The following is a 12,717-nucleotide window of genomic DNA, read 5'->3' on the forward strand; positions in this document are numbered from 1 at the left end:
GGTATGGAGAGCTTTCAGTGGCCTTGGTGAGAGCTGAAATGGTAAACAGAGTCGGGAAAGGGTGTTGGTGGTCAGGGTTTTGGTGTGCTGCAGGCATGCCCACTTCTGGACATCTGTGAGGTACTTTCCTGTAGCAACCTCTAATTATTGGGGACCTGTGGATTCTGCCCACTGGCAGGGTGTTTGATCCTTTCTGCTAGATCCTACAGTGATGTGCTGTCATTTTTGCAGCTTTTGGTGTTTTGTGCTTTACAAGCTGTTGGGAACAGGATTTTTACTTCACGCAGCAATTACTGTGGTTAGCGGCCCTGCAGGCCGGGACTCATGACCTGCCTCAGCTCTGTAATGAGACTGGAAAGCAATTTCCCTGAGCTTGATTTCCTTCCTCTCTCAGATGGGACTGTGAAATCCAAGATCCTTTGGCCTGCGTGTGGTAAAGGCTGTAAAGAGTTTGCTGTGCTGCCGTGGCAAGCAGTACTAACCTAGTGCTCTGAAGTGATTGCTTATGTGACACCAACAGACCTCGCAGAGAGCTTTGCCAGCGTTAGACTTCACCTCGTGCCTGCCTCAAATGGGACCGAGCAACTTTATTAGGGTACCACAGAAGTTGCTAGTTGCTTTTAGTGGTCCTCTGTGTTTGGTGTGCTCTGCCACTTGCAGAATTAATTCATTACTTGGCAGCAGAGTTATTTCAGAAATGAGACATCCTCTATTTATGGAGAATCATAAAATGGTTTGGGTTGGAAGGGGCCTTAAAGATCATTGAGTTCCAGCCCCCAGAAGGAAGCTCACAAATGTTGCGGTGGCAACTTAAAATGTACCAAATGTTAAGTGCTTGTCTGTAAGGGTGAAAGGATGAGTTGTATTAATGAACTTCCATTTGAAATAAAGGCTTGAATTGCTGTGGGTTGGGAGCTGTGAAACTATTAGTTGGCCTTCGTAGCATAGAATAAGGCTGACAGCAGACTTAATTATAAAATGTAGAAAAGGAAGAAAAAATAGATGGATGCTAGTAAGCCCTGTGTGATTGATTATAAAAGGCAAGTGGAATAGGAAGGACGTTTGGAGCTAATAAAGTAATGCAGACAAATCTCCTCCTCCTCCCTGGTGACACTTTAAATAATTAGGGGTGTGCTGTGAGGGAAAAACATTCACCAGCTATAAAAATAAATATTGTAATGTGATGGTAGAGGGAGGTAAATAGTTTTTAGCGATTGGAAGGACCAGAGGTTGTTGCTTCTGCCTTTCTTGCTGGGTGTTAAATTGATAATTCATGTGAAAATGTAACTTCTGGAGTCTTTCTAAATGGCTACGCAGCTTTCTCATTTGTTTTTAGTTAGGATATTGTTACAAATCTTCTGTAGTATCTCCGTGTAAGGAGAACCAACTTCAGGCTGCTGCTTTTGCGCCTCCCGCTTTTTAGCAGTCCGGTGGCATTGCCGCCACAGACTCATCTCACACAAGCCTGTTCCAGCCAGAATTCGGGAGACAGCGGTCTGCAGCTTAATGCTGATCTCAAGTCTCTCTGTGCCCTGAATATGGATTTGTGCACTTCAGCCAAAGCTGTGATCAGCCACTTTTATTAGGATCACGTATCTCCTTTGCATAAATACTGCCTGTGTTTTTTTTTTTTTTCTTATTTGTAGACCTAATCAGAAGGATAAAAGTTTCCTTTGTACCTTATTTGTAACATTAGCTTCACGTAACTCAAGGTATAGTTGTAAATTTTGCAACATGAGGAAAATAGTAATTTCATTTAAAGTATGCTTTTTATTACAGAGGAGGGCATGAGCCTGAATCACAGGAAAAAAACAAAAACAAAAACAACAACAAATAAATGAGAGCCCTAATTGATAGGGAGCCCCTCTCCAGCTCCAAATTAAGAAGAAAATGTCTGAAATGTGAAGCAGAGGTGGGCTTGGGAGGGTGCTGGGGGTGTAAATACAGGAAGGAGAACAGTGAATGATGCTCAGGAGGAAGACTTGAAGAGCAAACAGGAAAGGATCAGGAGAATGATTTTGTGGTTTGATACTTTTGTAATGTGTGAAAGGACACAGTCGCTTCCCACTATGTAACATTGTCACTCTTCCTGTGTGCAGTCCCCTGGTTTACCATTGCAAAGGCTGTCTGGTAAACTCAGCAACTCAGGAAGAAAACCAAATTCTACTTTCAGCTTTTGCTTTGACTTCAGTAAAACTCGCATGGTTTATCTCAAGCAGTTGAAGACACTGCAGAAGTCAAGTTGTAATAATTTAAAGTTTTTCCTGCTTAACCAAGTGTGATGATTGCATTTTGGGATAAAGAGTTTTCATAATGACTAATCATGTTTGAAGGAACTTGTTTGTGAAAACCAGGCTTGTGTTGAATGCAACAGAGGAAACTTCAGTGGCTGGAAAGGTCCTTATTTTATTCACATAGTTTTCAGGAATCCTTTACAGGAGTTGAAGCTACAGTGATTATTAATTTTTCAGAAGTAGTAATAAAAATATTCCCATTTTTCTCTCCATAACCAGAAGTGGTAGAACATCTGGCAGCTCACAGTGCCAGTACTTACATGCTTCTTGAGAGCCTGCACTTCTGTAATCCACATTTTGCACCTGGCCGAGATACTTCTAAGGTTGAATGTGCACAAAAATAGGCTTGCTAGCGGTTACTTCTAAAATTAATAGAGAGTGAGCTGTGCTTGGCAGTGGTGTAACTGCCCAGCTAATTTTTTGAAGTAGAAAATCAGAAGGTAAGTCCACTGTATTGTATACATATAGTATGCAGTTCACGAGGGCTGTAAGAACAGGAGATTTCACTGAATTAAGAATGGAAGTTGAATGTCGTTGCATCACTTACTGAGTGTGATAGAAGGAAATCAGTGCTAGAGGAGCTGCAAAGCTGTAACTTGAGGAAGGAGTGTGCATAATATGCCAAATGGGAAACTCAGCTAAAACATAATCCTAAAGTATTTTTATTGCTGTCCTCTGAAAGGAGAAGTTCTCAAGTACAGCCCTTAAAATGGTGTGTGATTGTGTCGACGTGGCTTACAAAGGTGTCTGTACTTAATGCTATTAACTCCATTTGGTTATCTTTCTTCTCTGTTTGTCTTAGGCCAAAATTAATTATGAGAAGGAGGAGAGGCGCAAGCTGAAAAAACATCTGCGAGGTGAAGATACGTGGATGCTTCCTGAAGTGAATGAACGTGTGGAACAACTGGAAAAGGTGATGCAACTGTACGTCATTGAATTGTGTTGTTGGCTCTGCAGCATGTCCACATGAACAGGAAGCTTTGAGGGCTTTAAGGTGATAGAGAAAACCTTCCAGTTTCTGAATTCCCTATGCTTCAAATTTAGGTTATTTTAAGTGGAAATAATCTTTCACTTCGAGGAAAAAAACCTAGTCATTCAGTTCCAGCTTTAATTTCTACCACATGCAGATGAGCAAGCCCTACCAGACAAGAATAGAGAAGAATTCTGGAGGACACAAGGCTTGGTATTAAGTCCGTGTGTGGTAATTCACAGGAGAAGCTGTAATGGAACCACCAGATATCACAACCTTAAGTATTGGATTAGAAACTTGTACAGGTGCTTCAACAAAGGGCACGTGTTATTGAAGTCATTTCTGAGGAAATAGATTTGACTGAAACAAACATAATGTAGATGGTCTTCTGTGTGGAATTGTAGTGCCTTAGTTCCAGTGAAAAAGGTACTGCTGGGTGGGGAGCTGGTTATGGGTGTGAGGCATAGCATATTCCTCCTGCTCCCCTCCACCCCAAGGTGAAGAGAGGGGGAGGGTATTAGAAGTAAAATGTAGCTATGGCCAGCCATGTGTTTTACCTTTCTCAGTACGGTTTGGTAAGTAAGTTGTGATTGTTCCGCTCGTGTGTGGGTGACTTGGTTTACTGAATCTCATTTACAAACATTTACTTGTAGGAACATTCTGTGCAGAAAAAAAAGAAAAAGGATAAGCATTCAAAAAAATCTAAGAAAGAAAAGAAGAAAAGTAAAAAACATAAATCTGAAAAGAAGGATGACTTCAGTGATAGCTCTTCAGTAAGTAACAAACTTTAAAGTGCTTCAAATGATATTTTAAAAACCTGCACCATTTTATTCTTCATGGGTACACATAGTTAATAATACTAAGACTGACTATTGCGAAAAACTGTGGCAAAGTTTCTCTCTTTAATATAGCAAGTATTGAATCAATTCAGAAGATGATGTGAGTGCCTCAGAACTTTAAAATGTTCAATTCACTTATTAGGAAATAAATTTACAGTTTTTCAGCAGAGAAAATGTGGGGAAAAAATCTTGATTTTTGGTGACTTCTAGGATAGAGTAGAAAAATTCATAATTCTCTGCAGTCAATGGTATGTGATAAAACAATGTGTCTAAAATTGCATGTTTGACTTTGATTTTAAGCATTAATTACTGCTGCCTTTTTCCATAGATATTCAGCTGGGAGTTGTACACTTTTCTAAAGGAAGGCTTAGGCTTGTGCATTTGCGTCTGTAGTCAGTACAGATTTTACATCTGGCAAAACAGTACAGAGACTGCATTACAAATCAGGGTGCTGCTTTCTGGCCACGTTGTGTAAAACATCCCTCCCGGTGGTTTGGTGCAAGTCCATTAGCAGTGTAATTGTTCTTTTCAGAGAATCTGAAAAAGATTTATCTTTTCAGATATGAAAAATTTACTGAGTGAATGAACGTGCAGTGTGAGGAGATTTATTTTCCTGGGACAGGCAATCAGAATTCAACTATGCTTTAAGTATGGGAAGTAAGCCACAAATGTCCCATGTTTACAGTGGGAGTCATCAAAATTGCTCAGATCACATCAGTGAGTCCCAGGATACAGCACAATCCCGGTTCCTTTGATCCAGAGTCTCTTATTTAGATAACAGGTTCATATGAATAGCAAAGAAATGCTATTCAATGAAGCGCTCTTTGCTTCAAGTGTAAAATCGCAGTGCATAGTTTGCAAGCGTAGGTGGTCAGGTGGGAAAATGGGAGAAGATAGCATGTAAAGAGCTTTAGATTACTGGTTTAGATTTACCTGTGTTACTGGTTTACTTTTTTATAATAAAACATATTAATGAACATAGACTTCTTTAATTTTGCTTTCGTAATGCCATGAAAACATTTGTTATTGAATTTTTTTTGATGGTTTTAACTTTAGTAGCATCATGCTGCTAGTCAACTGCTGGTCTGAACTTGTGTTACACACATACATACTCATGAAGTCTAGCAGTATGCTTTGATTGTAAGGGAACAATTTCCTTGTGGGACTATCAAGATTACATTTTTATTATCAATATTTTAAAATAATAAACAGTATTACATTAGTAATGCTTAGCAATCAGCATCAAATTTGGCTAGTTATATACTTGGTAAGTATCATAAATTTTATCATTGTATCTTAAGATACTCTTCTTCTTTATATTAAATTCTGTATTTAGGATTCTTCAGTTGAATGGGTTGAGTCAAATGTGTCACAGTCAGATAACACAGAAAAGGCTTGGAAGGTCAACAAGGAATCAGATGCTGTGAAAGGACCTTCCTTGCAGGTGAGCAGTCTGATAACTATTCCAGAAGTGGATTCAGCATGACCAAATGTGAAACGTGCTTAGGTTTCTTTACAGTTCTTTTGCAGTGTATTGAACAAAAACTATCTGATAGACAAATGTCTGTGTTTGTCTGGGTAAATGTTACATTTCATTCAATGGAAGACTTCTCTACCTAATAGTTACATAGTATTTAACAAGGTGCAACACTTGCAGTTGTCTAGTACCAGTTCTTTTCATCAAGTTTTCAAGCCCTAGGAACGTGGCCTGATCTTCTCAAAAAAGTCAGCTCAAAGGTATTGACTAGAGACGCAACTTTTTCTACATAATTTAGGTTTCTGTTCTACAGTTGAACGAATTCTTGCTTCTACAGTAATTACAGTGATACAGATCTAAGGAAGGGAGATGCAGAACTTTTCACCACCAATAATAATGGAATCAAGGCCTCTTGATTTCCCTAGCTGAATTCTGTACCCAGTAAGCACTGTTTATGCTTGTTAACAGAGTTGAACTGTTGTAATCTTAGCTGCATAAATGTGGTGTCATGATGTTTTCAGTTGTGTGAAAATGATGATTTTGCGTTTAGTGTCTAATTCTATTCTTGTTTCTCATTCTGCAGTTGCATATGTTGTTAAGAGAAATAAAAAGGATCTCTGAATCATTTTTTTTAAATGATATAGTAACAAAATATAAATCCTTAAGTATGTCATGGTAATTTATACTGTAAAGCCACTATTTTTGCCAAGTATTTCTCATATAAAGTGACTTGCCCTGTTCATTCTGGGTATGTCTACTTCTGAGTGAGGAGTGAATTTCCATGTCATTCCTACCTTTTGTGTTTTGGATCACTTCATGGAACAGTTTTGGAGCATGTAAACCCATTTCATATTTATGGAAGCATTTGGAGCCAGGCTCTGCTCAGTGGTGCCCAGTGCCAGGACAGGAGGCCATGGGCACAGCCGGGCACCCAGGAGGCTCCCTCTGAGCACCAGGCAGCACTGCTGTGCTGGGTGGGTGATGGAGCCCAGCACAGCAACGGAATACCATTTCTGAGCAATGGAGAAATAGTACCATACAACATCTGTTCAGATTGATAACTCAGACTTGAACTTTAATGAAGAGACATGAAGACGCATCTACAAGGACAAGTTTCAAAATAGGTGTAGGCTTATCATTATAATTGCTATAGTGTACATAGAAGTGTTTCAAACACTTGTTTTTGCATAGTAGTTGTTAATAATGTGTATGTCACTGCTTTCTTTTGAGACTTGAAGTTTTGTGTGTATAAAGAAGTGCTTGAAATTTGGGTAGGTTGTTTATATGCTGCTGTTCTATAGACAGTAGTCCTTATTTTTAAAATGCCCTCAATCTGGCTTAGATTTTGTAAATGCACCTACCTGCTATTGTGGGTACAGTTCACAGAATTTAGATGAACAGCTGTTTAATTTGAGGGTGCTGTTAGGTGCCTAGATATCCCAGGTATGAACTATGCTCAGTGACTGATGGTAGGCTTTGTATATGCTTGAAGGGATGTAGGAGTTTATGAAGACAAAAGCAGCAAAATGAAATTCTATAATGATGGAAAGGGAACTGGTCTAGATGTACAGAGTTTATTTAAGCAAAAAATAAGCTGTCTATATGGTTTGCATAGTGTCATAAATTGGGAAGAGTTATTTCCAATTACAGAAAGATATGAAGTCATGCTTGAATACATGAATATTAAAAGACTGAAGTTGTTAAAATCACATTTGCTTTTCATCAAAATATTTCATATATATTAGTAAAACCTATGTTGTTTACTGTCTGTAGCTTTTGATATTAGTTGCGCTGGTTGGATTTTTTTTTTTGTGGAAGTACAAACACTGATTCTTTTGTGTATTAGGTACTTTTACTTTACTACTACTTACTACTTTTTTTTTTTTTGTTAAGAGAGACGAATGGATGAATTTAGACTTCGCATCTTTGAAAACTGTGCCACTAGCATCATGCAAAAGTGAAAGAGAGAAAGAAAAAATACTGAAACGACAGAAAGCTCAAGAAATTGAGCAGGTAGGAGGAATTAATATACCAATATTTTCTACGTTTTTACTACATTTTGTATAATGAATTGGTTCAAATACATAGGTTTCTATGTTATTAAGTTATTTAAATTAATGCCTGATATTCTGTATGATAGTGATTCTATTAAATTGATCAGATATTTTTTCTGTCTGGGATGGGAAGGATTCATACAGCAGGCTTACCTTGTGGAGAAAAGTCCTTAGTTATCTTATGGGTAAGAAAAAAGCCAGTAAGTACTAAGTTCTGCAAGAACTTAGGAAGTACTAAGTTCTGTAATGTTTGAAGTGCTTCTGAAATATTTTGTTTAGTTACAGACTGTTGGTCAGTTCTTCCCCATATTGTGTGTGAAAGGTGCACTGTTGTTTTGTGTGATAAAAGCTCACCTAAGTTTCTGTGTTAAAGCATAAGGTGTTGAGGCTGTTTTTTCATTAAGAAATAATTCAGAACAGTTGCTGTGCCTTTCATGCAGTAGCTGCACTCTGAACCTCCCATGTGTTGATGCACAGTTGGGGAAGGCATTGCAGTTATTAAATTAGTTCTATTTACATACAGTTGTTAGCTGCTTCATTTGTTCATTCAGCTCTATAAATGCAGTGTGGTCTGTTCTGAAAACATAGTGGCTGATCACAGCTTTTTGGTACTGTTAGGTTTTCCAATTGTGTTGTTAAGAACTAGACTGACCTGGAGTACTGTTCTTGTGTGCCATGGCACTTTAGTTATCGTGTTTTGAACAGGGATTAATCTTTTTTTTTTTTTTTTTTTTTTGAGGTCATATTTTGCTGAACGTTTTTTATGACCCCTTGAAGGACCATTACCAGAATGTCAGCATGTATTATATGGTTAATGACAGTTTATATGTGCTTCTTCTGATCCTGGAAGAATATGACTTTTATATCCACTCCCACCGAACTACTTGCTTTCCAAGCAGGTTTATACTTTTGTGTTTTCTACACCACAATGCATGTGGTGTATTTCCCCAAAATGATATGTGCAACAGGTGTATATAGCATGCTGGTGGTGGTGATGAGTTGAAATACAATACAGACAAACTTAATATTTTATTGGTGCAGGAATTGCCTATTCAGACTCTTCTCCCGTGGACTTTTTTGCCTGTTTCCATAGCAGTCAGCTGACAGAATCACAATAAACAATCTAGTTTGAGAAAGAAAAACAAGAACTTGAGGCAAAACTAAGAGCCCTTATATCCCTCCTTCAGACACAAGTGCACATTACTGCTACACAGGTAGTGAAGCTGAACAGAAAAACTTCTGTGTAACATAGGTGCCAAGTAAGCATGTCTTTGAGAGCTTTTATTCAGGGTGGAGAGCCATGTTTATTTCTACCTTTCTTTAGCCAGCACAAGTTATGACTAAGCTGTTCTATGCCCACAGAAGCGTCACAAAATTTATCAGATATTCTCGAAAATACAAACCATATGCTATACACACATTCAAATTCTTTCTTTTTTAGGCTATGCTTTCTGAGAGAGAACTCAACCCCTATTGGAAAGACGGTGGTACAGGTCTGCCACCGACGGAAGGTGAATCAGCTTCAGTTAAAAAAGGTAAATAGCAACTTCATTAATGATCTTAAATTTCTGTATAAGCTCTGTGGTCTCTGGGTTGCTAGCTAAGTTACCGCTAATGTTGATGTAGTAGGATTATGAATAAAGTAGAATATAAAATAAAATTCAGTAATGAATATTGGGTTAATATCATATTGTTTTGCGGAGCTTATCCTCACTGGTTTTGAATCTTGAGTGGTTTAACCTTCAGCATCTTCATAGAAATTCTCAATTTTGAACTAATTAAAAGAAAGAAGCATCATTTAACCAAGACAAGATAAATTTTTGTCATCTCATTTGGTTCCTTTCATTCCATTATACAAATTATAGTTTTAAGATACTCAACTACAGAAGTCTGAGTCACATTAAAATGAAGTACCTTACAGATGCAATTTGTGAAAAATATTATTTCTGTAACCTTCTTTCCTTACTCTTGGGTTATCCTGTCTATTTTCAGTAAGACCATCTAGAAAAATGTTTTTCATAATGTCACGAAACACTTATTCTGTGATAAGAAGGGTCCTTGTATTCTGTCGACAGGGAACAATAGCGTCCCTGACATTTCTCTTTGGGAACCTTTCCCTGTGGGCAGTCTGTCCTGCAAACCATTAGGCTCGTGCCCACTTTTAAGAGTAGCAGAGATCTATAAAAGCATCGGTGAGTATGTGTCCTGAGTGTTAAGACCTGTGCTATCTTCTCAAATGAAAAACAGCGGGTTACTTGTTAATTTTATGAGAAGGAAAATGCACTTGTTTGTACAGAAGAGTGGGCCAAAGAATGGGCACAGAAGGTAAAGACCATGAGAAGCTTTTTTAACTTGAGTAAAAAAAAAAAAAAAACAAAACAACAAACCAAAACAAAACATAAAAACAAAAAATGCCAAAAATTCTCTTGTGCTCCTCCTGTCATGGAAGGTGTATGTTGTGTTCTATGACAAAATGTAGAAGCTTAAATTAAATCATAAATATGACTGAGGTACATCCAGCATGGACTTATAAAAACATGTAATTTCATTACTATATTCCTTCTATATTTCTTCTGCATCCTTTCAGTTTTTACAGTAACTTCCAGTGAAGGTTTAAAGTCAGGCACATTTGTTAAGTAGAAGTGACTACTGAAATACAAAACCTCTCATTGTTTTATATTTTAGTTACGGTGGTAGAAGATGCTGGATTAAGTTGGTTACGAAAATCTTACCAAAGGATGAAGGAACAGGCTGAGAGAGAGAAACGAAATGTTGAGGAAATTGTAGCTGAGAGATATGGGGTAAGATTCTTTAATTATTATTATTTTTTCATATTAGTAGATGCTTTGAAAAGGTTACTTTCATATGAAGGCATATGTACTTAATGAGCAGCGTCAGACACAGGAAAGAAGCAGGAGAAAGCAGCCTTCGGAGCTTCTCTCAAGTGATGAACAGTTTAATGGTACTCAACTTAATTTTGTATCTCTTTTGTTAAATATCAAGATTTTCTGTAGGATATATTAAAATACTTATCTTCTATATTGGGAAGATCAAATGATCTGAGTTACAAAGTACCAGAGTACTTTCAAAATTATGTTTGTTAGGAAATATGTTTTTCTCCTGCACATACAGTTTGTGGATAATAGCAATGCCAATATAATTCAGAGAACTTTGTCAAATTTTACCAGATATGAATCTTCTCACTACTTGTGATCTACTCTGTCCAGATGTATTGAGAACGGTGCTTGCATCTGAAGTGTTTAAAAATGAATTTAGATGACTGTCTACCATAACATCATTAACTCTTTAAGGCCTGTCCCCCTGCATATTGAAATATGGACCTCAAAAGCGTTGGTCAATGGTGTGGGGAGTTCAGTATGTGTTAGCCATAGTGATATATTTGAATTTTCTGTGGTGGTGGTTTTTATTTATTTATTTATTTATTTTTATTTTTTTTTATTTTTTGGTTAGGTAGGCTTTATTGTGGAAGTCTTGGATAAGACAGTATGTATGACTTCATATGATATGAATGATAAAACAAACAGGGTCAGCACTGGTGGAAATTTGTTGGTATGAGTGATTCTAAAGAATATTATATTTAAGAGTCTTTTTCAAGAAACTAGGTAAAAACAACCTGAATGTTCTAGCTGCTGCAGTACCAGGGTAGTGATTGAAAGAGATTCTTCCCTGATGTACCTCAGCATGCAATGTTTTGAGCAAAATCCTGTAATTGGTGGCATTTAATTCAGCTCAAAAGAGGGAAGAGGAACACTCCACATTTTGTATAATTGCTTAATGGATAGAGTTCTTGTCCAGAAAGCTAGAGACTGAGCTTTAGAGCCTGCTTCAAGCTAAATATTTTGGACCTGCTCGCCTGTGTTTTTAAGAATTTAACTGGATCATAAAGTGGTTTAGTGGGAGCATCGTTGGTTCTATAGAAAGTACGCATCTGGTGAGCCGAAATGTGAAGTTCATGAGCGAAAAAGAGGAAACTTTTCTTCTAGCTTAAGCACCTCATCTCCAAGTTACCAGGAGGAGACAGTTCTGGGGCTTTGGCTCCTGTTTCCGGGAGTGCTTCAGCACTTTACTATAGAGTCACCAAATGGAAGTTAGAAATAGTCTACGAGAAGGGATCAAAATGCCATCCCAACAGAGCACCTCAGACACTAGACTATAAATTCTCTTTTTTGTATTAGTCTTCCTTTCCACTCCATGGCTCATAGCTCTGCACAGTGACTCATTTTCACAGAATGGTGCCTTTCTTGTAATACTTCTTAGAGAGTTTTACAATACCCTATGATCTTAAAAGCAGTATGACGTTTTTCTTCTTTCTTGCAGTCAATGGAGGCATTTCAGTCACGGTTAGAAGCAGCTGAAAAAGTTGCGTCGAAAAAGGAAAATTATTATAGAGGTGATAGATGGAAGAAAACTGATTATTCAGAAAGTGAAAAGAAAGAACAGCCTATGAAAAGCACTACACAACATGAAGATGATAGGAACACGTTTGGGAGACATAAGAGAGAGAGGTATGACAAGGGATGGATGCAAGAAGACAGAGGTTACAAAAGAGATGGATCAAGAGAAGACCAAAAACGTGGACACAGTAGCAGAGACTCAGAACTGGGAGGTTACAGCTCCAAAGCTGAAAAACACAGGGATGAAAAACAAAGTCAAGGAAAGAGTCTCTCTCTAAGTGACATAAAACACAAATTTCTGAAACCCTCTGAAGATGATTTGTCATCTTACAGTGCACCAAAGGACTACAAGCCACAGCAGTCCTCTTCAAAACTGCATGCTCATAGCTCTTTGAACAGTCGTTTTCAAAAACCTAGTGAGGATACTGCATTGTGGACAAAAACACACACACAAGACAGCAATGAACAATTAGTATCTGATCAGAAGTCATCAGATGCTGTGGCAAAAATTGATGGTGAAAGAACTCCAAGTGATGAAAAAGAGAAATCACAAAAGGAGTACCAAGCTGATACCTCTGAGAAGAAACAAACATCATCTGAAACTAAAACATCATGTTCCAGGTATTTTACTACACCTAAAACTGTGTTGACTTTGTGTAGTATTAGTT

General features: G+C 37.7%; 1 protein-coding gene across 1 annotated transcript in view; it reads left to right on the forward strand.

Moving 5' to 3' along the window:
• Positions 1 to 12,717, forward strand: part of CWF19L2 (CWF19 like cell cycle control factor 2) — a 67,856-nt gene that overhangs the window by 6,299 nt on the left and 48,840 nt on the right. The window contains exons 2-8 of the mRNA XM_032200301.1: positions 3,097 to 3,207; positions 3,918 to 4,037; positions 5,440 to 5,547; positions 7,474 to 7,593; positions 9,076 to 9,169; positions 10,320 to 10,435; positions 11,973 to 12,670. Of these exons, the coding sequence (XP_032056192.1) occupies positions 3,097 to 3,207; positions 3,918 to 4,037; positions 5,440 to 5,547; positions 7,474 to 7,593; positions 9,076 to 9,169; positions 10,320 to 10,435; positions 11,973 to 12,670 (1,367 nt within the window). The remainder of the gene's footprint in view (positions 1 to 3,096; positions 3,208 to 3,917; positions 4,038 to 5,439; positions 5,548 to 7,473; positions 7,594 to 9,075; positions 9,170 to 10,319; positions 10,436 to 11,972; positions 12,671 to 12,717) is intronic.

The sequence above is a fragment of the Aythya fuligula genome, chromosome 1, assembly GCF_009819795.1.
Source record: "Aythya fuligula isolate bAytFul2 chromosome 1, bAytFul2.pri, whole genome shotgun sequence".
Lineage (NCBI taxonomy): Eukaryota > Metazoa > Chordata > Aves > Anseriformes > Anatidae > Aythya > Aythya fuligula.